Source organism: Zalophus californianus, chromosome 14 (assembly GCF_009762305.2).
Source record: "Zalophus californianus isolate mZalCal1 chromosome 14, mZalCal1.pri.v2, whole genome shotgun sequence".
Lineage (NCBI taxonomy): Eukaryota > Metazoa > Chordata > Mammalia > Carnivora > Otariidae > Zalophus > Zalophus californianus.
Genome location: NC_045608.1, coordinates 37,751,528 through 37,777,785, shown reverse-complemented (window position 1 = coordinate 37,777,785; position 26,258 = coordinate 37,751,528). Strand labels below are relative to the sequence as shown.

General features: G+C 36.9%; 1 protein-coding gene across 6 annotated transcripts in view; it reads right to left on the bottom strand.

Moving 5' to 3' along the window:
* L3MBTL4 (L3MBTL histone methyl-lysine binding protein 4) overlaps positions 1–26,258 on the bottom strand; it is a 501,743-nt gene that overhangs the window by 411,817 nt on the left and 63,668 nt on the right. For all 6 annotated transcript variants that reach the window (XM_027577144.1, XM_027577148.1, XM_027577147.2 and 3 more), the window contains exons 2-3: positions 6,416–6,496; positions 5,941–6,043 (exon numbers count right to left, since the gene is read on the bottom strand). In XM_027577144.1, the coding sequence (XP_027432945.1) occupies positions 5,941–6,012 (72 nt within the window). In that variant the 5' untranslated portion in view covers positions 6,013–6,043; positions 6,416–6,496. The remainder of the gene's footprint in view (positions 1–5,940; positions 6,044–6,415; positions 6,497–26,258) is intronic.

Below are 26,258 nucleotides of genomic sequence, written 5' to 3'. Positions count from 1 at the left end.
CATGCCAGCGGACCGCAAAAGAAAGCTGGGGTAGCAATTCTTATATCAGACAAATTAGATTTTAAACCAAAGACTGTAGTTAGAGACACAGAAGGACACTATGTCATTCTTACAGGGTCTATCCAACAAGAAGATCTAACAATTGTAAATATCTACGCCCCCAACATGGGAACAGCCATCTACATAAGCCAACTGTTAACCAAAATAAAGAGTCATATTGATAACAATACGTTAATTGTAGGAGACCTCAATACTCCACTCTCAGCAATGGACAGATCATCTAAGCAGAAAATCAACAAAGAAACAAGAGTTTTGAATGACACACTGGACCAGATGGACCTCATAGATATTTATAGAACATCCCACCCTAAAACAACAGAATACTCATTCTTCTCGAGCGCACATGGAACTTTCTCCAGAATAGACCACATACTGGGTCACAAATCAGGTCTCCAGATACCAAAAGATTGAGATTATTCCTTGCATATTCTTAGACCATAATGCTTTAAAACAAACTCAATCACAAGAAAAAATTTGGAAGAAATTCAAACACTTGGAAGCTAAAGACCACTCTGCTCAAGAATGTTTGGGTCAACCAGGAAATCAAAGAAGAACTTAAACAAATCATGGAAACCAATAAGAAAGAAAACACATCAGTCCAAAACCTATGGGATATTGCAAAGGTGGTCCTAAGGGGAAAATACATAGCCATCCAAGCCTCACTCAAAAGAATAGAAAAATCCCGAATTCACCAACTAACTTTACACCTTAAAGAACTAGAGAAAAAGCAACAAACAATGCCTAAGCCATGCAGTAGAAGAGAATAATTAAGATTAGAGCAGAGATCAATGAATTAGAAACCAGAAACACAGTAGATCAGATCAATGAAACTAGAAGTTGGTTCTTTGAAAGAATTAATAATATCGCTAAAGCACTGGCCAGACTTATCGAAAAGAAAAGAGAAAGGACCCAAATTAACAACATTATGAATGAAAGGGGAGAGACACGACTAACACCAAGGAAATAGAAAACAATTATTAGAAATTATTATCAACAACTATATGCCAATAAATTGAGCAACCTGGATGAAAGAGATGCCTTCCTGGAAACTTATAAACTCCCAAGACTGAAACAGGAAGAAACTGACAACCTGAATAGGCCAATAACCAGTAACGAGATTGAAGCAGTGGTCAAAAACCTCCCCCAAAAAAAGTGTCCAGGGCCTGATGGATTCCCTGGGGAATTCTACCAAACATTCAAAGAAGAAATAATACCTATTCTCCTGAAGCTGTTTCAGAAAAGAGAAACAGAAGGAAAGCTTCCAGACTCATTCTATGAGGCCAGCATTACCTTAATCCCCAAGCCAGGCAAAGACCCCATCAAAAAGGAGAATTTCAGACCGATGTCCCTGATGAATATGGATTCCAAAATCCTCAACAAAATCCTGGTTAATAGGATCCAACAATACATTAAAAGGATCATCCACCATGACCAAGTGGGATTTATCCCCAGGACGCAAGCGTGGTTCAACTTTCACAAATCAATCAGTGTGATAGAATACATGAATAAGAGGAGGGAGAAGAACCATATGGTCCTCTCAATTGATGCAAAAAAAGCATTTGACAAAACAGAACATCCTTTCCTGATTAAAACTCTTCAGAGTATAGGGATAGAGGGAACATTCCTCAAGTTCATAAAATCCATCCATGAAAAACCCACAGCGAATATCATCCTCAATGGGGAAAAGCCGAGAGCCTTTCCCTTAAGATCAGGAACACGTCAAGGATGCCCACTCTCGCCCCTATTGTTCAACATAGTACTAGAAGTCCTAGCAATAGCAATCAGACAAAAAAAGAAATAAAAGGTATTCAAATTGGCAAAGAAGAAGTCAAACTCTCTCTTTTCACAGATGACATGATACTTTATGTGGAAAACACAAAAGACTCCACCCCCAAATTACTAGAACTCATACAGCAATTCAGTAATGTGGCAGGATATAAAATCAAAATCAATGCACAGAAATCAGTTGCTTTCTTATACACTAACAACACAACTGGAGAGAGAGAAATTAGAGAAACGATTCCATTTACAATAGCACCAAAAGCCGTAAGATACCTCGGAATAAACCTAACCGAAGAGGTAAAGGATCTATACTCTAGGAACTACAGAACACTCATGAAAGAAATTGAAGATGACACAAAAAGATGGAAAAACATTCCATGTTCATGGATCGGAAGAATAAACATTGTTAAAATGTCTATGCTACCCAGAGCAATCTATACCTTCAATGCCATCCCGATCAAAATTCCAATGACATTTTTCAAAGTGCTGGAACAAACAATCCTAAAATTCGTATGGAATCAGAAAAGACCCTGAATCGCCAAGGAAATGTTGAAAAAGAAAAAGAAAGCTGGGGGCACCACACTGCCCGATTTCAAGCTATATTACAAAGCAGTGATCACCAAGACAGCATGGTACTGGCACAAAAACAGACATATAGACCAATGGAACAGAATAGAGAGCCCTGATATGGACGCTCAACTCTATGGTCAAATAATCTTCGACAAAGCAGGAAAAAATATGCAATGGAAAAAAGAAAGTCTCTTCAATAAAGGGTGCTAGGAAAATTGGACAGCTATATACAGAAAGAATAAAACTCAACCATTCCCTAACACCATACACAAAGATAAACTCAAAATTGATGAAAGACCTCAATGTGAGACAGGAATCAATCAAAATCCTAAAGGAGAACATAGGCAGTAACCTCTTTGACATCGCCCACAGCAACTTCTTTCAAGATTCATCTCCAAAGACTAGTGAAACAAAAGCAAAAATGAACTTTTGAGACTTCATCAAGATAAAAAGCTTATGCACAGCAAAGGAAACAGTCAACAAAACAAAGAGGCAACCCATGGAATGGGAGAAGATATTTGCAAATGACCCTACAGATAAAGGGCTGGTATCCAAGATCTATAAAGAACTTCTCAAACTCAACACCCAAAAAACAAATAATCAAGTCAAAAAATGGGCAGAAGACATGAACAGACACTTCTCCAAAGAAGACATACAAATGGCTAACAGACACATAAAATGTTCATCATCATTAGCCATCAGGGAAATTCAAATCAAAACCACATTGAGATACCACCTTACACCAGTTAGAATGGCAAAAATTGACAAGACAAGAAACAACAAATGTTGGAGAGGTTGTGGAGAGAGGGGAACCCTTTTACACTGTTGGTGGGAATGCAAGTTGGTACAGCCACTTTGGAAAACAGTGTGGAGGTGCCTCAAAAAATTAAAAATAGAGCTACCCTATGACCCAGCAATTATACTACTGGGTATTTACCCCAAAGACACAGATGTAGTGAAAAGAAGGGCCATGTACACCTCAATGTTCATAGCAGCAATGTCCGCAATAGCCAAACTGTGGAAAGAGCCGAGATGCCCTTCAACAGATGAATGGATAAAGAAGATGTGGTCCGTATATACAATGGAATATTACTCAGCCATCGGAAAGGATGAATACCCAACTTTTACATCAACATGGATGGGACTGGAGGAGATGATGCTAAGTGAAATAAGTCAAGCAGAGAAAGTCAATTATCATATGGTTTCACTTATTTGTGGAACATAAGGAATAGCATGGAGGACATTAGGAGAAGGAAGGGAAAAACGAAGGGGGGGATATTGGAGGGGGAGATGAACGATGAGAGACGATGGACTCTGAGAAACAAACTGAGGGTTCTAGAGAGGAGGGGGGTGGGGGGATGGGTTAGCCTGGTGATGGGTATTAAAGAGGGCACGTGCTGTGTTATGCACAAACAATGAATCATGGAACACTACATCAAAAACTAATGATGTAATGTATGGTGATTAACATAACAATAAAAATTAAAAAAAAACTAATGATGTATTTTATGGTGACTAACATAACATAAAATAAAATTAAAAAAGTGTATGACACTGTCACTTCACCAACTGCAGTATGTAAATGCATAACGACAACCCACATGAAGACCCCAGACTCCAGACCAAAACATGGTAAGAGCCCATGAGAGGTCACTAATGAGAATGCTCTAATGGCCCACTATCACCAAAATTGTCACTATGGAGGTTTCCTGGTCACTTCTGCCACCTTGAAATTTGTAGGACTACAAAAAGTTGCCATGGGGAAAGAGCATAGGTAACTAGAAGCAAGATGTGTATCATACCATCTAGCTGTCAAAATGTCACTGTGAGGAATTTTTTAGATGTCATTTACATTCAAATAGTATACTCTGAGTAAAGCACATTATCCTCCACAATGTGGGTGGGCCTCATCCAATCAGCTGAAGGCCTTAAGAGAAAAAAAGACTGACCTCTCTAAGGAAGAGGGAATTTTGCCTCCAGAATACCTCTGGACTGAAGGCTGCAACATCAACTATTTTCTGGGTCTCCAGCCTGCCAACCTGCCCTGTAGGTTTCAGGCCTGTCAGCCCCCACGATTATATGAATCAACTCCTTAAAATAAATCTTCCTATACACATATAATATATGCCCATATACATATAATTCATCATTATCAAGTAGGGACAAAGATTGTGAACAGGGATTGTGACAGGATTGTCAACTACTCCCGTTGGTTCTGCTTCTCTGGAGAACCCTAACAAACACAACCCCCTTCCGTCCACAATTTCTGTCCCTCACTTGATAATAATGGATTACCACCACTGTTACAAAGAAAAGTCTCTTTGGAGCCCCTAGGTTGCTCAGTCAGTTACATGGCTGACTCTTGATTTCAGCTCAGGTCATGATCTCAGGGTCATGAGATCGAGCTGGGTTGGGCTCCACAACGAGCAGGGAGTCTGCTTGAGGCTTCTCTCCCCTCCCTCCCCCCCTACCCCCACTCACATGTGCACATGCTTGCTCTCTCTCAAATAAATAAATCTTTATAAAGAAAGGAAGGCAGGAAGGAAGGGAGGGAGGGAGGGAGGAAGGAGAACAAGACCTCTAAAACTCCCACTAAGATATACCAGGACTAGTATTTGATGGATTTTCTTCCTGGAAATTTCCTATACATACATACGTATAACTTTATCTCTAGTTCAAAAAGTAACACATGTTAATGGTAAAGTATCTGAATAGGAAGACAATATAAAAAAGCACCTGTATCCAATCATCTAGTAATAACTACTCTTAACCTTTTAGACTATGTGTCCACATCAAATTAAAGCTCCTCCTTAAATGACTGTTATATAACTGATTCTTGAAGGGGGGTAAATTATTTTTTCTTTTTTCTTTTAGAAATTTTTTAGATTATTCATCAAATAATTACCTTCAGTTGGAGAAATACCTCTTTCTAATAGGACATAAATTATATGTGCTATATTTAGTGGGGAATTAAGAGAAAAAGAGATTTAAGAAATTTTATTAGATAAAATCTTAAATATCAAGGCATTTATCATGAAAGATAAATCCTGAAGTATTTTTCACAGAAGTAATTATCTTATCATAGCAATGCACTGTGTTTGTAAAATGCCAGCATAAAATCTTGGACAACACTGGCCAGTCACAGAATATCATAAGATATAACTGTATTAATTACCATATCATGTGAGATATACATAGTACAATATTTGATTTACATGTATGCAATATGCTATATTTAAAATACATGTACATGTAAATGTGTTCAAAGGATATGCATTAAAATGTTCTTAAAATAAAAAAGAGAAAAGTCTCCTTTCACTTTAAAATGAGTATTACCCTTTAAAATGTTATCAGGCTTTAATGACATTTATATTCTATACCTCTGCATATAAAACTCAACCACAAGTAACCAGCTCCTAGTCATTGAAGAAATAACCTCTGCTGTGGTTACACAAACTATACAATTACATTGTAAATTTCCACAGTGAGCACAAACTAGAAGGAAGGGCCCAGGAACTGACATCTTACCAAGCATCCATCCTGATTCAAAAGCTCTTTGGAATCCATACTAAGCTTTCTCTTTCTGTTGGGCTGTTTCATTGCCACTTTAGCGCTCCTCAGCAGTGTTTTTCTGCAAAATAGTGCCACATAAAAAAGTTTAGGAGTTTTGCCCCTTTAGAATAACAAAACAAACCCCAAAAAATGCTTTCATTGAACTTCTCCTAACTGGTTGCCATAAATACCCTGAAAAATGAGCTGACATAAAAATTTCACTGTTGCTTTAATAGACCCCACTAAAATAATACGTTAATGGGGAAAAGAGATGAGTTTTCTACCTCACCTAGAATTTATATCCCAAAGAAAATAGATACTATTTCTTTGGTCTATCTATCACAACATTTTTGGTTGTTTTGTGGGTTTTTCTTGGGGGGGTTCTTTTTTGCTTAGCTGATTTAACCAATTCGGATTCGCTGCAGTCTACCTATTCAGATTCTGTACTCACATGGTCTGACTGTCCACAAGTGTCAAAGCAAAGGTATTCCTGGTGAGAGGACTTTTGTCATACAAGGCATAGCACAGCAATCTGGAACAGAGAAAATAAAAAAAATTACGAATCCAATTTATCATGACCATTCTTCAGTATGTTAACAAATAGTAGTAGACTAGTAACAAAATTAAATCAGTAATCAAAAACCTCCCAACAAACAAAAGTCTAGGACCAGATGCATTCCCAGGTAAATTCTACTAAACGTGTAAAGCAGAGTTAATACCTATCCCTCTCAAGCTATCCAAAAAAATATAAGAGGAAGGAATTCTTCCAAATTCATGCTATTAGGCCAGTATTACCCTGAAACCAAAACCAGACAAAAGTCACACAAAAAAGAAAATTACATGCCATTATCCCTGATAAACACAGATGCAAAAATCTTCAAAAAAATATTAGCAAACTGAATCCAACAATACATCAAAAGGATCATTCACAATGATTAAGTGGGATTTATTCCAGGGATGCAAGAATGGTTCAATATCTGCAAGTCAATCACCATGACACTTAAACGAAGAATAAAAATCATGTGATCATCTCAAAAGATGCAGGAAAAGCATTTGACAAAATTCAAAATCCATTCATGATAAAAACTCTCAACAAACTGGATTTAGAGAGAATATACCTCAACATAATAAAGGCCATATATGACAAAACCATAGCTTACATCATACTCAACAATGAAAAGCTGAAAGCTTTTTCTCTACAATCAGGAACAAGACAAGGATGTCCACTCTCACCACTTTTACTAAACATAATATTGTTAAGTCCTAGCCACAGCAATCAGACAAGAAAAAGAAATAAAAGGCATCCAAATTGATGAGGAAGAAATAAAACTTTCACTATTTGCAGATGATATGATACTATATACAGTTGGCCCTCAAACAACACAGGTGTGAACTACACAGGTTCACCTACATAAATACAGTACAGTACTGTAAATGTATTTTCTCCTCCTTATGGAATTTTCTTAATAACATTTCCTTTTCTCTAGCTTACTTTATTGTAAAAATATAGCATATAATACATATAATATACACAACATGGGTTGACTGTTTATGTTATCAGTAAGTCTTCTGTTCAATAGTAGACTCTTGGTAGTTAAGGTTTTGGGGGGTTGAAAGTTATATGCAAATTTCCAACTACACTGGGACTGATGCTCCTAATCCCCACATTGTTCAAGGGACAACTATATAGAAAACCCTAAAGACAACACCAGAAAACTGTTAGAATAAATGAATTCAGTAAAGTCACAGGATACAAAATTTATACACACTATGAAAACAGTAGCAGAAAGAAATTACAAAAACAATCCCATTTAAAACTGCATCAAAAATAATATAATACCTTGGAAAATATCTAACCAAGGAATTGAAAGACCTGTGCTCTAAAAAATATAAGGTACTGATGGAAAAAACTGAAGATGAAACAAATAAATATAGAAATATTCTCTGTTCATGGATTAGAAAAATTAATATTGTTAAAATGTCCATTCTACCCAAAGTAATCTACAGATTCAATGCAATCCCTATCAAAATGCCAATGCTATTTTTCACACAATTAGGACAAACAATCCTGAAATTTATTTAAAGCCACAAAAGACCCTGAATATCTAACGCATCTTGAAAAAGAAGGACAAAGCTGGAGGTATCACAATCCCAGGTTTGAAACTATACTGCAAAGCTACAGTAATCAAAACAGTATGTTACTGAACAAAAACAGATGCACAGATCAACAGAAGAGAATAGAGAGCCCAGAAATGAACCCAAACATACGTGGTCAGTTAATGTATGACAAAGGAGACAAGAATATAATACAACAGTAAAAAGACAGTCTTTTCAATAAATTGTATTGGGAAAAGTGGAACAGCTACATGCAAAAGAATAAAGAATGAAAATGGACAATTTTCATGCACTATACACAAAAAATCAACTCAAAATAGATTAAAGACCTAAATGTAAGACCTGAAACTATAAAATTCCTAAAAGAAAATGTAGGCAGTAATCTCTTAAACATCGGCCTTAGTATTATTTTTGTGAATTGTCTCCTCATGCTAAGGAAACAAAAGTAAAAATAAACAAATAGGACTACATCAAACTAAAAAGATTTTGCACAGCAAAGGAAAACATCAACAAAACACAAAGATGGCCTACTGAACAGGAGAAGATATTTTCAAATGATATATCTGATAATGGGTTAATATCTAAAATATATAACGAATTCAGGGCACCTGAGTGGATCAGTCATTTGAGCATCAGACTCTTGGTTTTGGCTCTGGTCATGATCTTGGGGTTATGGGATCAAACCCCACATCAGGGTCCACACTCAGTGGGGAGTCTGCTGGAGATTCTCTCTCTCTTTCTCCCTCTGCCCTCCCCCTCCATAATAAATAAATCTTTAAAAAAAAAACAAAAACAAAAAATTCATGCAACTCAACACCAAAAAAGCAAAGAACCCAATTAAACATGGGGAGAAGTCTTAAATAGACATTTTCCCAAAGGAGATGGCTAACAGAGACATGAAAAGATTTTCAACATCACTAGTTATCAGAGAAATGCAAATCAAAGTCACAATGAGATATCACCTCACACCTGTCAAAACAGCTAGTATCAAAAAACCAATAAGGGGGCGCCTGGGTGACTCAAGTCAGTTAAGCATCAACTCTCGATCTCAGCTCCGGTCTTGATCATGGAGTCGTGAGTTCAAGCCCCATGCTGGGCTCCATGCTGGGTGTAGAGCCTACTTTTAAAAAAAGGTCAGTAAATAACAGGTGTTGGCGAGGATATAGAGAAAAGAGAACCTTCTTGCACTGTTGGTGGGAATGCAAACTGGTGCAGCTACTGTGGAAAACAGTATGGAGGATCCTCAAAAAAATTAAAAATTAGATACCATACAACCCAGGAACTCCACTTCTAGGTATTTACTCCCCCCACCCCCCAAAAAAAACCACCACACTGATTCAAAAGGATACATGCACCCCTGTGTTTACTGCAGCATTATTCCCAAAAGCCAAGATATGGAAGCAACCTAAGTGTCCATCAACAGATGAATGGGTAAAGAAGATGTGATATATATGTGTAAATATACACAATGGAACATTACTCAGCCATATAAAAAAGTGAATTCTTGGCATTCATGACAACATGGATGGACCTAGAGGGTATAATGCTAAGTGAAATAAGTTAGATAAAAGAAAACAAATAGTATATGATTCACTTATATGTGGAATCTAAAAAACAAAACAAATGAACAAATAAACACAGATACAGAGAAAAAACTGGTGGTTGCCAGAGGGAAGGGAGATAGAAGGATGAGTGAAACAAGTGAAGGCAATTAAGAGGTACAAACTTCCAGTTATAAAACAAATACATCATGGGGATGAAAATGCAGCATAGGAAATAAGATCAGTAATATTACAATAATGTACAGTGACAGACAGTAACGACATTTATTGTGCTGACCATTTCATAATGTATATAACTGTCAAATCTCTATGTTATATTCCTGAAACTAATATAATATTGTATATCAAATATACTTCAATAAAAATTTAAAAAAATAAATGAATAAACACTGGCATTCTTTGAAAGTTATCTGGAATGCTGCTATAAACATTGGGGTGCACGTACCCCTTCGGGTCCCTACATTTGTATCTTTGGAGTAAATACCCAGTAGTGCAATTGCTGGATCGTATGGTAGCTCTATTTTCAACTGGAATGCCTTTTTGATAAGCAGATTAACCATTTTAGAGAAATTACCCCTTAGCATTATATGAGTACCACTGGAGCAATAATTCACTTTGAATAACTTTAACTACGACTGACATGTAATTTAAAAAAAAAAAATTTAGCAGACCTAAATCATCTATAGTCTCCAGTGTTTTAGAATCATATACCCAAACTTCTTCCCCTGATATGTCCTCCTGGACAATGATCCTAGATACTACAAACTGAACACATTCACAACTGAGCTCATCATTGCCCCTTTCACTGCCCCCCAGTTCCACTCTCTCTTCCTATTTGCACTAATGACATGACTGGTCACCCATTTGCCCCCAATTGCCCTTTACAGTTCTTCAGACTAGACACTGCACAGGAGCACCAAGCCAATGGGCAAGTGGAGGTCAGAATCCACTCTGGGCTGTGCACACATACCACTCCCCCTACCACAGGTTTAACATCTGCCAGTCAGAAAATGCATCTTCTTCTGATTCAAACAAAGACACCTCTTGGGCTATTGGCGGCCCTGACTGCCTGAGCCAGAGACCTAGGAGTTAGCATCATTTCATCCTTTACATCACATCTGTACACTCTGTCACCAGGTTTTGCTCATTTTTAATCTACTCGACATTTTTTTTTATTTGTGAGAGAGAAAGTGAGAGGGGGGAGGGACGAGAAAGAGAGGGAGATCCAGAGCGGAGCCCAACATCTCAGAACCCTGAGATCATGACCTGAGTCAAAATCAAGAGTCAGATGTTTAACTGACTGAGCCACCGAGGAGCTCCTCAACATTTCTTGAATTTATTTTCTCCCCCTACTCCTATTAAATCTGACCACCTCCAATCTTACACTCCTGTCAAGTTCTTTGGAACACTATACCCCTGCTGCTTCTCAGCCCCACACTTTTGCTGGTCCCTCAACCTTGGAACACCTTCCCTACTATCCATCCCTCCTTTTTCAATCTAATTCTTACTCCTCTTTTATGACTCAACTCAAAGAGACTTCATGGCCTTGAGAAAAGCATTCCTTGCTTACCTCCTGCTCCCAAAGGACCAGGTGTGTCTTACATAAAATTCATTGTACTTGTGCTTATCTTTGTCACATTATTCAACACCTTATACTATATATTTTTATTTATATATAGGTCTCCCCTTATGTGGCTGATGACAAGGATTGTGAATTATTGATCCTTAATTTTCTATTGCCTACATAGCCTCTGGCTCAGTATGTGTTTGTGGCCCTGAAATCCATAAGCACATCTCTGAATTACAGAGAAGCCTCAAACACCTTAAGTTAGTGTTGCAGTTCCTGATCCACATATTATTCCTTCTACAGTGCTATTTGACTAGCGTGAGTGTAGTTCTCTAACTTGACAACTCCTTTCTCTTTTTCTTTCATATATTAAAAAAACAAACAAACAAAACACATTTCCTCATATCCATTTCTTTCCAGTCATTTGGTATTTATATGTCCTTAAGATAGGCACTTACCTACTAAATTCAATAACATTACATTTATTTTGTAGGATGTAAATACAATTTATCATACCTAGCTCCCAGGAATACTCTGAACACCTATGCAAATGAACAGCTTAGACTTGATGCCTTTAGCAAAGTATTATTGCACAAGACATAAGCACTGCCAAGGCTAGCTTGCATTTCACGACTAATAACACCCCATGGCTTGTCACACTGAAATCATCTGGCTACCAAGGCTTTTCTCTGGCCACCAAAGTGATCTGTCTTGCTAATCCATAGTAATTATCTCAATAACTCTGGTTTGTTTAAAAAAACAAGAAAGCCTGAATTCACATTATTACGTATTGGGGAAAAAAAGATGAAAAATTTTCCACTGAGAAGTTTCAAAATACAATTTAGTAACAATTGGATTCCCTTTAGATAATAAAACAAAAATATAAAAGATATCTAACAGCCCATACAAGGTTTTGTGGTCAGACAAAAAAAGGAATCAAATATAATATTCTCTCAAATGCAAAACTAAGGGGATGGACGATATGACAGACAGAAGACAGGATGACACACAGAAAGACAGACAGGGATGTTTTATATGATCCCTTCAAATGTCAAGTCGCAAGATGTATTCTGACCAACAAAATAGAACACTCCTTTTGATATAAATTTAACCTGATATCCTTGGCACAGTATCAAAATATATGGATTATTCTGATTGTCTTAATACAATGCCCAGTCCCAAACGCCCCAAATGTCACATCAGTCACATGCCTCCTTTCTGAGTTTGGAATAAAAAAATTTTAGAGCCAAGGAAGAATAACCCTGGACTCTAAAACATATCAGAGAAATCAAGAGGAAATGAAGAATAGTGAGTATGTGGCACTACTCTCCAGTGCATGTTGGCTTTGTAACTATATCCAAGCACTAACTGTAACAGACAATGGGATTTTAAGTTATTTTAATTAAAGACTCTCCTAATAGTATTTTATATTAAAACAAGACAGATAATATATGGAAATGGTTTGTATTTCTATAGAAAATTTGGTAATAGTGCACTGATTTTTCAAATGAATCCTCTGAATCAGTTTAATTTCCCTTCAGAGTTAGTGGAATTTTCACACTTCATATTGCCAAACACTTGTATTACTGATGTTCTAATTAAGCAGACAAATTAGATTATTAGTTAGAAAACATATAAATAATTTCAATACTTCAAATTTAAAAAGTCTGTAAATAACAAAAATAATGCACTGCCTGCCTATGTCCACTTGCTATTTGGTAATTCTTGCACAAAATACTTATTGACCACCTGTTACCATCAAGACTGTCATGGGTACTTTGCAGAATATTAAGGATGATTCATAAGACATTCCAGAAAGGAAGGTAATGAAAGTAGCCATTATTGCCCTGGATAACCCAAGACAGTTTTGTCTCAATCCCCCATCCCGGCATAATTATCAATAGCACCACCTTCCACTCCTGAAAATGTTCCAGTTTAGACGGTAAGTCCTATGCTCACTGTATGGACAAGAAACATACATAAATTAATAAGAAATATAATACATCCCATTAAAGAATTACAAGTGGGCAATTCGTTCACAGGAGGGAGAGTATGTCTAACACTGATTAGAAAATGCTCTATGGAGGAACATCTCAGCTGCTTCTAGGATGCTGCACAGAATTTAAAGTGAATTTAGCACCACAATATCAAATACAAATATCTGACTATTGCACTGATTTGCCACTATTTCAAAGACGCTATCAGGCTAAAATGTATCCACTGATACTCAATGTCAATAATAATACACGGTAGTTGGTGTCTGAATAAATTAATAACAATTACAACTGAGTGTAGTCTGACAATTTCTGCATGGATTCCTGCTCCCTCTTAACTGCATGAATAGTTAACATTACCTGAATATTTACATATGCCTGGCATAGCTATAACCCCTCTACATATAGACTTTCAATTAATACTTATGATAATCCAATAACATATATACCATTATCACTACCTTTTTACAGATGAGGAAATACTCCTTTGCCATAAACAAAGAACAAAGCCATTAAAATATACACCAAACAACCCTCTGTAAACATGCACTAGATCAGAAACAAAGTGGCAAGGCTTGAGTCTGTTGGGCTCCAGAGCAAGAGAAAGGCAAAGGAAGTTAGGAGTCCAGTGGTCAACACAAGATGGGTGCTGCAGCCAGGTTTACCCCTTGAAGCCAATAGGTGGCAGGAGACTCCACCAATGGTGAATGGGAGCCAAATGGAACTTCCGCCACAAATGCCTGGAGTGATGGGTTATAACTATGAGTCTAAGAAGGCAGGAAGAACAAATGCTAACTCCCAACAATGAAGTGGGCTCCAGGGAGCCAGGCATAGGCAACCACAAACACGAAAAATCCAGGAGAAAGTAGGCATGTATAGAATAAGAAAACAGTATCATCCCACCCCAAGTACATCTGCAAATCAAAATTCAAAAATACATAAAGAAATCAAATGCTAAGAAAGACAATAAAATCAGCCACTGGGGGAAAGAATTCATCCTGATAAAATTTAAATTATAGAAAATACTGAGGGTGCCTGGGTAGCTCAGTCAGTTAAGCGTCTGCCTTCGGCTCAGGTCATGATCCCAGGGTCCTGGGATGGAGCCCCTCGTCGGACTCCCTGTTCAGCAAGGGGTCTGCTTCTCCCCCTGCTCCTTCCCACCCCCCACTCATGATCTCTCTCTCTCCCTCTCTCAAATAAATAAATAAAATCTTTAAAAATATATATTGATAAGTATATTTTAAATAATTAAGTTTAGGATGTTCAAAAAGATAAATGAAGAAAAGACAGTCCTAAAAAAAGAACAAGAAATTATAAACAGTAATATAAGTATGTAAAGCAAAAAGAGTTGGATATGAAAAAAGTGTAAAACCTTGGTAATTTTAAGTGTAGTCAACAAGATAACAAAGCCTGACTGGGCGCCTGGGTGGCTCAGTTGGTTGGGCGACTGCCTTCGGCTCAGTTCATGATCCTGGAGTTCCAGGATCGAGTCCCACATCGGGCTCCCTGCTCAGCAGGGAGTCTGCTTCTCCCTCTGACCCTCCCCCCTCTCATGTGCTCTCTCTCTGTCTCATTCTCTCTCAAATAAATGAATAAAATCTTAAAAAAAAAAGCCTGACATACTGTTTTAGCTAGACAAAGAAAAAGAGAATATTCAAATTACTAAAACCAGAATGAGAGAGGTTACATCAATACTGATCTTACAAAAAATAAAAGGATTGTAAGGAAATACAATTGATCCTTAAACAACACAGGAATTGGGTCACAGATCTCCCATGCAATCAAAAATCCACTTATAATCTTGGACTTCTCAACAATTTAACTATTAATAGCCTACTGTGGACCAAAGCCTTACTAATATCATAAACAGTTGATTAACACATATTCTGTATGTTATATGTATTATATACTGTATTCTTAAAGTAAACTGGAGAAAAGAAAATGCTATTAAGAAAATCATAAGGAAAAGAAAATACATTTATAGTACTTTCTCTATTTATCAAGAAAAATCATGTATAAGTAGATCCATGCAGTTCAAACCTATGTTGTTCAAGGGCCAAATGTACTATGAAAACCAAATGCACACAAATTAGATAACTTAGAAATTTCTAAAAAGACACAAATTACTGAAAATGACTCAAGAAGAAATAGAAAATCTGAATATATCTATAACAAGTAAAGAGATAAAAGTAGCAATTTTATGACTTCCCAAAAAGAAAAGCCTAGGCCCACAAGATTTTACACTGAACATTCAAAGAATTAATACCTATCCTTTACAAACTCCTTCCAAAAAAGAGAATATGAAACAGTACTTCCAACTCATTCTATGAGACAAACCTAGTACTGTCCCAATTCCAAAAACAAAGATAACACAAGAAAATTAAACTATATACCAATATTTCTTATAGATATTCAAAAATCCTCAACAAAATACTAGCCAACTGAATCTAGCAACATATAAAAGAATTGCACAGCATGACCAGGAATGGAAGGTTAGTTTAACATTAGAAAATCAATTAATGTATAATACCACATTAAGAGAATTAAGGACAAAAACCACACAGTCCTATCAATAAACACAGAAAAAGCTTTTGACAAAATTTAGACCCTTCAATGATTAAAAAAAAAAAAATACATTCATCAAAATAGGAATTTCCTAAAGCTGATAGTGTTTAGCAAACACCTACACCTGACATCATACTCAGTGGTAAAAGATTAAAAGCTTTCCTCCCAAGATCACAAACAAGACAAGGATGTCTGCTCTTCACCATTTCTATTTAGCAATATGCTAGAGGTTCCAGTCAGGACAACTAGACAAGAAAAAGAAATAAAAGGAACCCAGATGGGAAAGGAAGAATTAAAAATGTCTCTGTTTACAATGATATGATCTAGTATTTAAAAAATTCCTAAGCAATCAACTAAAAAGCTATTAGAACTAATACATTTTCAACTTTTAAGTTTAAAAGATCAATATATACAAATCAGTTGCATTCCTATACAAATGCAAGTAACAAACCAAGAATAAATTAAAATATTGCATTAATAGGATCAAAAAATAAAATAAACATAAGCTTAATAAAGAAGTGCAAGACTTACACTGAAAACTATAAAATACTGTAAAAAGAAATAAATGAAGAAAATGGAAAGATATTCCTTATTCATAGATTGGAAGATTTACTAATTTTAAGACAGCAATATTCTCCAAATTGATATACAGATTCAATACAATCTCTATCAAAATCCCAAGTGATTTTTTGCAGAAATTGATAAGTTGATCCTGAAATTCATATGGAAATGCAAAAAAAAAACCTACCACAGAACAGCCAAAACAATCATGAAAAAGAAGGACTCATACTTCCTGGTTTCAAAACTTAATCCATACAAAAATAAATTCAAAATGGATGAAAGACCTAACTGGGAGACAGGAATCCATTAAATCCTAGAGGAGAACACAGGCAGCTACCTCTGTGACCTCGGCTGCAACTTCTTGTCTTGTCTCCAGAGACAAGGGAAACAAAAGCAAAAAATGAACCATTGGGACTTCATCAAGATAAAAAGCTTTTGCACAACAAGGGAAAAAATAAACAAAACTAAAAGGCAACTTATGGAATGGGAGAAGATATTCACAAATGACATATTAGGTAAAGGGCTAGTAACCAAAATCTATAAAGAACTTATCAAATTCAACGCCCAAAAAGCAAAAAATCCAGTAAAGAAATGGGCAGAAGACATGAACACACATTTCTCCAAAGAAGACATCCAAATGTCCAACAGACACATGAAAAAATGCTCCACATCACTTGGCTAGAGGGAAATACAAATCAGAACCACAATGAGATACCACCTCACACCAGTCAGAATGGCTAAAATTCACAAGTCAGGAAACGACAGATGTTGGTGAGGATACAGAGAAAGGGGAACCCTCTTACACTGTTGGTGGGAATGCAAGCTGGTGCAACCACTCTGGAAAACAGTATGGAGGTTCCTCAAAAAGTTGACAATAGAGTTACCCTACCACCCAACAACTGCACTACTAGGGACTTACCCCAAAGATACAAATGTAGTGATCCAAAGGGGGACCTGCACCCCAATGTTTACAGCAGCAATGTCCACAATAGCCAAACTATGGAAAGAGCCCAGATGTCCATTGACAGATGAATGGATAAAGAAGATGTGGTATATATATACAATGGAATACTACTCATCCATCAAAAAATGAAATTTTTCTATTTGTAATGACATGAATGGAACTAGAGGATATTATGCTAAGTGAAATAAGTCAATCAGAGAAAGATTATATAATATCACTCATATGTGGAATTTAAAAAACAAATGAACAAAGGAGGGGAAAAGGAGTGAGGGAGGCAAACCAAAAACCAGTCTCAACTATAGAGAACAAATTGATGATTACCAGAGGGGAGGTGGGTGCGGGGATTATAGGTGGGGGGTTAAATAGGTGATGGGGATTAAGGAGTGCACTTGCTGAGATGAGCACTGAGTGTTGTATGTAAGTGTTGAATTAATATCATACTCTATGTTAGCTTACTCTAATTTAAATAAAAACTGGGGAAAAAAGCCACAATAATCAAGACAGTGTGGCACTGGCATAGACAGACATACAGACCAACTGAATAGATTGATATTCTAGAAAAAAACCCCATACATCTATGTCTACTTTATTTTCAACAAAGGTGCCAAGACAATTTGCTAGGGGAAAAACAGTCTTCAACAAATGGTGCAGGAACAACTGGATATTCACATGCAAAAGCATGAAGTTGGAGCCCTCCTTCACACCATACAAAAATATTAACTCAATGTGGATCATAGACTTGAATGTTTGGTAGAATTCACCAATGAAGCCATCTGGTCCTCAGCTTCTCTTTGCTGGAAGTTTCTTGATTGCTGATTCAATCTCCACAGGAGTTACAGATCAGTTCAGATTTTCTATTTATTCATGATTTAGTCTTGGTAGGTTGTATGTATCTAAGAATTTTTCCATTTCTTCTGGTTTATCCAGTTTGCTGGTGTAGAACTGTTGATGGTAATCTCTCTTATGTTCCTTTTTATTACTGTAGCATCAGTTGTAATATCCCCTTTCATATTTGATTTTGAGTCTTTTGTCTTTATTTCCTAATTAGTTTAGCTAAAGATTTTTCAATTTTGTGTTCTCAAAAAATTAATTATTTTCATTGATTTTTTTCTATTGTTTTTCTATTTTCTATCTCATTTATTTCTGCCCTAAACTTTGTTATTTTCTTTGTCCTGCTAACTGTGGGTTTAGTTTGTTCTTTTTCTAGCTTCTTGAGGTGTAAAGTTAGCTTGTTTATTTGAGATCTTTCTTCCTAATGTATTCACTTACCACAATAAATTTCCATCTTAGTATTGTTTTGCTGTATGCCATGAGTTGTTATGTTGTATTTTTGTTTTCATTTGTCTCAGTATTTTCTAACTTCCTTTTTTATTTCTTCTTTGACCCACTGGTTGTTCAAGAATGTTCATTTAATTTCACGTATTTGTATTTTTCCAGTTTTCCTTCTGTTACTGATTTCTACCTTCACTCCTTTGTGATCAGTAAAGATACTTGGTGTGATTTCAATCATTCTAAATTTGTTAAAACTTGTTTTGTGACCTAACATATGACCCATCCTGGAGAAAGTTCTGTGTGTGCTTGAGAAAAACAGGTATTCTTCTGCTATTGAGTGGAATGCTCTGTATTTGTCTGTTAGGTGCATTTGCTCTATACTATTGTCCAAGTCCTCTGTGTCTTTATTGATCCTCTGTGGTTCTTCTATCCATTACTAAAAGTGGGGTACAGAATTCTCTTACCCCCAGAGTTACTATTGTCCATTTCTCCCTTCAGTTCTATGTTTATTTTATATACTTAAGTGCTCTGATGTTAAGTACATATATGTTTACTATTGTTATATCTTCCTGATGGATTGACCTTTTTCTCATTATATAATGTTCTTTGTCCCTTGTGACAGTGTTTGACTTAAAGTCTATTTTGTCTGATCTAAGTATAGCTACCTATAGCAGCTAAATGGATCTCTTTTGGATTCCATTTACATGAAATATATTTTTCCATCCCTTTACTTTTCTCAGTTTAAATTCTTGACCTGTAACAGAATGAGACATCCTCACTCTTGCCATGGCTCCATCTGAACCAAATACACTCAACTTGGGCTTATCTATGGTTTGCTTTGGCCAGTGGGAGAAACAATGTGAGCAGAGCCTTAAAATGTGCTTGTGCAATTTGTGTTGATCTTACTACACTACAACTATCCACAATTAAAAGAGTATGCCTCAGTTGGCCTTTGATCCTTCAGAGTGGACCACAGAATGAATACAGGTAGAACACACTTGAACTTGACTCAGCTTGCAGCCAAGCCTAGCATATGAATGGCCTAAAGCCTTTCATAAATCACCCAGGCAAGCCCAATGACAAATCACTCAAAGATCTATTACGATCTTGTCATGCAGTAGTTTTGGTAGCAATAGCAGAGAGAGAGAACAATCCATGGGGGGGGTGGGGGGGAGCAGGGGGGAAAGGGGCAAAACCATGAATAAGTATTTCACACAGAAATCTAGGAAAAGTTTTTCAGCCTTGTTAGTAATCAGGAAAATTAAGAACAAAACCACAATGAGATACCAATTCATGACCATGAGAGTGTCAAAAATGTAAAACTCTGACAATACCAGATGTTGGCAAGGGTGAGGAGCGATGGGAATTCTCACACTCTGCAGATTAACCACTGAAAAACAACTGAAGTTTTGTTGAAGTTTAAGATGTTCCAGCAAATCCCATGACCCCAGAACTCTAGCAATTGTACTCCATTAGGAGATAAGTTTATATTAATGGGGGGAAAAAAGACTGGGAACCATCCAAATATCTATCAACAGGAATCTGAAAAAATAACTTGTGTTAGATTCACACAATGTAACATTATATGGTGAAAATGAATCAGTGGCAACTACATATGCAAGAACATAATTAGCAATAACAGGATAAACAAAGAAAACCAGAGTTTTCTCTGGTTTTCTCAGAAGACTGCATACTACATTTTAAAACACAAAACCAAGCAAAAGCACTCAATATGTGCCTTAGAGATACGTTCTTATGTGGCAAATTATTTTGAAGAAGCAAGGAAATGATAAACATAAAATGCAGCAAAGGAGTTGGAGATGAAAATTAACAGCAGTGTAATGTTTTCATTCTTAAGCTGGATATTGGCTTCATAGGTATGTATTTTTCTATTATGCTTCATAACTGACACATAATATATGTTGTTTTTGTGGGGCGCCTGGATGGTGTAGTTGGTTAAGTGCCTGATTCTTGGTTTTGGCTCAGGTATTGATCTCAGGGTCGTGAGACTGAGCCCCACATGGGGCTCTGCACTCAGAGCAGAGTCTGCTTAAAAGATTCTCTCTCTCCCTCTACCCCTCACCCCCCCCACACACTCGCTCTCTCTCTCAAATAAATCTTAAAATACGTTGTTTTTGTATATATATCACGGCAAAGGATTTTTTTAGTCATTTTATTTTTTAAAAAAAAGATTTATTTATTTATTTATTTATTTATTTATTTATTTATTTATTTATTTGACAGAGAGAGAGCACAAGCACAGGGAGTGGCAGGCAGAGGGAAAGGGAGAAGCAGGCAGAGGGAAAGGGAGAAGCAGGCTCCCAGCTGAGCAGGGAGCTCATGTGGGGCTCAATTCCAAGTCGAAGGCAGACGCTTAACCGACTGAGCCACCCAGGCGCCCCTTTGTAATCACCTGAAGTTATCCAAGATAAGGAGAGGAAAGCTGACAGAGGTTTAAAAAAAAAAAAATGGACATAGCACTTTCTCCTAATTAAACAGTCCATTTTTCTTATTGCTAAATCCCCCTTTTTTTTCATCAAGAATTGCTGCCTTTTTCTCTTATGTTTGGAAAAAAAAAATCTCACTAGACCTTTTCTGGACATGTACTGAGTACAGTTAGCCAGGGGCAGATAGTCCAGGAACATGTGTTACTCCTACCTGCCTTCATTAGACCAGGCTATTCTCAAAGGAGGAGGAGAACCAGGGGTGTTAACTGAACCAGGGGTGTTAGCCTCCTCCATGCTGCTTGTCAGACCCAGGGCATAAGTTGAACCCCAACATTTCTAGTTGCACTGAGTGAAATCTCAGCAGGGAAAAAAGAGGGATGTAAATCTCAAGTCCCAGAGAAACAATCTGGTTCTCCTAAGCAAAAAGGCATTTACTGGAAGAACATCCAGGGCTCAGAAATTTAATGTTCTATGGTAGGATCAGACAGAAACAAAGAAATGCATATTAAAAATAAATATCCTCTTACACCCAGTAATGTGACCAGCAAGGACTTATCAAGTTGTAGAGAGAATGTGAAGCAGCAGGAATTCTCACATATTGCTGAAGTGTAAACTGACATAACTTACCAACTGGATCCAAATGTTTCTAGATACAAAGAAAAACTCTGGCACAGGTGTGAAAAGAACATGTTTACTGTGACAGAGTCTGTAATAAAAAATAATACTCCAAATACTCATTAATAGGAAAATAAATGAATAACTAAGTAATATATTTTAAAAGGGAATAATATACAGCATTTAAAAAATAAATGAGCTAAGTATATATCTCATCACAAATAAATCTCTAAAATACATTTGAACAAAAAGATCAAGTTGCAGGATGATATACATACCATAGACCCATCTAAGTAATGTCTGCTTAACAGATACATAGATGTCTATTCAAAATATAGGGGCGCCTGGGTGGCTCAGTCGGTTAAGCGTCTGCCTTCGGCTCAGGTCATGATCCCAGGGTCCTGGGATCGAGCCCCACATCGGGCTCCCTGCTCAGCGGGGAGCCTGCTTCTCCCTCTGCCTCTGCCTGCCTGCCTGCCTACTTGTGCTCTCTCTCTCTCTCTCTCTGTCAAATAAATAAATAAAATCTTAAAAAAAAATCGGCAAAATATAAGAACATGACTGAGGACGATACAAAACTGCAGCATAGTAGTCACATCTCAGTAGGGGTGGAAAGAAATAGGTCTGGGGAAAGGAGGCTGCAACTGTAATTACATTGGTTCCACTGCTTGTAAAACAGAGCAAAATATTGAGATTATTCAATCTAGATGGTCAGCAGAGAGCTGTTCATTTTCTTATTCTCAACACTTCACTGCGTATTTGGAATATTTATGATAAATATTTAGCACTCAGGGGTAGTCTTAGAGAAGGAGTGTTACATCTTCATATTTACTTCTATAAAGGTTTCATTAGCCCATGAATATTATCAAGTTATGAAGTTATATCCTCGCTCAATATCAACCATCCGCTCAGAACCTTAAACTACAGCTGGAACACGTAACAAAGCATAAATATCATTATCCCTGCAACTACTATTAAGTTAGCTTCTTCTATGTGCCAGGCATGTGGTGGCAGCCTCTCAACAGCCCTGTCAGTGTTAACAAGCCCCAGGTGACACGGCCACTCAGGGCAAAGTTTGAATTGGTCGAACTGCAAAATTTTATACCCTAAATAATGACTCCATTTCTAAAAACCTACATGGAGGCAAAGCATGTGTTTAGTGCATAGCAGTAGTCTGGACATACATTTTTGATGGCGAGATAATGGGAAAATGTGTAAATAAATTATCTGACTCAGCTCATGTAACTAGCTGATAGCAGAGCTAGAGCTAGAATCTAAGGCTTAGACAATAGACAAAGTCATATTTTATTGAGGACAGACTATACTCATTAAAACAGACTTTCCAACAAATGTCACTATGAAGCCTTGCCCAAATTAAATTTTCCTAATATCACACCACTAAGCACATTCCAGGAGTATCTTTAATACACTGACACTTGAACATAACTGGTACTGCTGCCTAAAATGGCAGGCCACATTAAATGACATGAAAATAAATTATCTCCAGAAATAAAAATCAAACAATTTTGTTACTACAGCATGTATCTATTCCAAGCTTTTCAAGAATGCATTAGATATATGCAAATTCTCATAATCAGAACTTTCATCAGGCAAATCAAAAACTAGTACTACAGAAATTTTCTCTATGTCTAACTATTTCTCTGATACATTGACAGGGAAGAAGTCAGACCAGGGTAGCATAAAACTCATCCAGTCACAAGTTCTCGATCTGACTTCTCAGCTCATTGGCAATGACACCAAGCCTCATCCACACTGACTAGATTGCTGCTCTTATGGAAAATGACCCAATGGCTGGGACATGTTTTTTTAATGGAAGTGTAACATACACACAGAAAGATATATAAAAGGGGCTCCTGGCTGGCTCAATCAGTAGAGCATGCGACTCTTGATCTCAGGGTTGTGAGTCTGAGCCCCAAGCTGGGTGTGAGATTACTTAAAAATAAAATCTTTAAAAAATAAAAAAAGGAAAGGAAAATGCATAAAAGATAAGTGTATATAGCTCAGTAAATTTTCACACCCAAACATATGTATCTAGCACCCAAATCAAGAAACAGAGTATTACAATCCTGTTCCTTTTCAGTCACTGTATCCACCAAAGATAATCTTGATGGTTATCCCAACTTCCAATACAATAGGCAACTTCTGTAATTTTTATACACTATATTAATGGACTTAGACAGTATGCATTGTTCTTGGGTCTGTTTCTTTTGCTAACATCATGTTTGTGATAATCAACCATATTTTTGCACGTACATGTAGATAGTTCACTCTTATTGTTAAACAGTCTTGTAGAGTGTGTCACAACATAATTATCTGCTTTGTTTGTGATGAGCATTTGGATAATTTCCAGGTATGCAGTATTAAAAACAGTGCTACTGGAACATTCTACTGCATTTTTCCTGCTGAAATGTACATTCGGCACATTTCTTCTAGGAGTGGAATTGCTGGGTCATACAGTATGTGCATTACTTTCCTACTGACACCGTAATAAATTACCACTAACTTGATTGCTTAAAACAACACAAATTTATTATACATATATGCATTATATATAGAGGTTAAAAGTCCTAAATGGGTCTTACTAGGCTAAAGTCAAGGTGCCAATAAGGCTCTAGGGGAGGCTTTAGGGGAGAATCCACTTTCTTGCCGTTTCCAGCTTCTAGAGGCACCTCCATCCTTGGCTTGAAGCCCCTTCCTCCATCTTTAAAGCCAAATGGCCAGGCAAGTCTTTGTCACAGCACGTCGCCCTGACACCGATTCTTCTGCTTCGCTCTTCCACATTTAAAGGATCCATGGGATTACATGGGTCCGTTTGAGGAATCCAGAATAATTTCTCTATTTTAAGGTCGAATGATTAGCAATCTTTATTTCATCTACAACCTTAACTCCCCTTGCCTTGTACCCTACATGTTCACACACTTTAGGGATTAAGATATGGACATCTTTGAGGATCATTATTCTGCCTCCTGTAATATGAATATATTTTGAACATGTTCTTAAAACTTGTATTACAAACATTTTATTATAACATTATGGCAAACTCAAGTTTCTTCCTTTCTATGTAACAAATCTAGTATCTTCTGTCAGCCTTATAATTCTTCTAACTGGAAAAATCTTTTGCAGTTACTAAGCATAACTAAATTTTAAAAATATATTTATGTGTATGTTTGTGTCTGTGTGTCTGTGCAATTTCCACTATGTGAAAGACAATATACTAGGGGCTACAGAAATGCAAAATAAGTAAGTGACTTCTGGTCAAGATGGGAAATACAACAGATGCAGGGAAAAAAACACACTGGGAAAACATAACAAAAATGTTTGTATTACACTACTGAGCTCTAGATCATTAAAAGAGGGAAATCTTCAGATGCCAGAAACAAAGATAAAACTGAGGAAATGAAACCAGATATACAAATTAGGAGCTTTGATTTTTATTCCCATCTGGGGATAAGAACTAAAACCATAAGCTGCAAGCATGGTTTTAAGAAGAGGGTCACCTTCACTAAAACACTGGTGGAAAAATAATCACCAAGAAATCAGAAACACAAACCTGTACTACACATAGGTATGGGGCTCCACTCTCCCCATCCAGAAAGTGCAGATCAGTGACAGTGAAAGCAATATCTCACCCACCAAAGACACTCTCAGAACTCACAAGAAACTCTCCCTGAACATGAACTCATAGCCTAAAATCACAGACTACACAAGGAAACCCGTAAGAGTCAGCAAAAGCAACCAAGAAGAATTAACACTTTGGAAGTCTTCATAATAGAAAAAGACTAGAAGGACTTAAATATAAGAATGTATAAACTCTTAAAGAAATAAATGACAATACTAACTCCTTAAGACAAGAACATAACATTGTTCAATTTTTTTAAAAAAAGCAGATTTCAGGGGCGCCTGGGTGGCTCAGTCATTAAGCATCTGCCTTTGGCTTGGGTGGTGATCTCAAGGTCCTGGGATGGAGCTCTGCATTGGGCTCCCTGCTCAGCGGGGAGTCTGCTTCTCCCTCTCCCTCTGCTGCTCCCCCTGCTTGTGCTTTCTCTGTGTCTGTCTCTCTCTGTCAAATAAATAAATAAAAATTCTTTAAAAGAAAAAGATTTCAAAAATAGAAAATATAGACATGAAATGCAAAATATAGTATGAAAGCTATGTTAAATAAGTATACTTTTTAGAAGTGAAAACTGGTAAACTGGAATCCAGAGCTAATCACCTAGAATAATAAGCACAGGAAGAGCATGTACTAAAAATAATGAAAGAGAAGAGATCTAGAGGATAACGTGAGAGGCCCCAACATATATCTAACAGATCTAGAAGGAGAGACTAAGAAAAAAATTTAAAGAGTCAAAATATTTAAAAAACAAGATCAAGCACAGTCCCTACCCTCCAGGAGCTCACAGTGCAGCAGAAAACTTACTGGCCTATGTTTTCAGAGCTGAAAATAGCACCTGGGACTCTGACGCCCAGGGAAGGACTCTTCCAATCTTGACACTCTGCCTCCGCAGCATGTCATCATCTAGTCCCCCTTCAGACTTGATTGACATCATTTTAAAGTGGGGAAGTACTATTACCCTACAAGCCTGAGAGAGTCAGAGCTGAGGTGAGGGATCT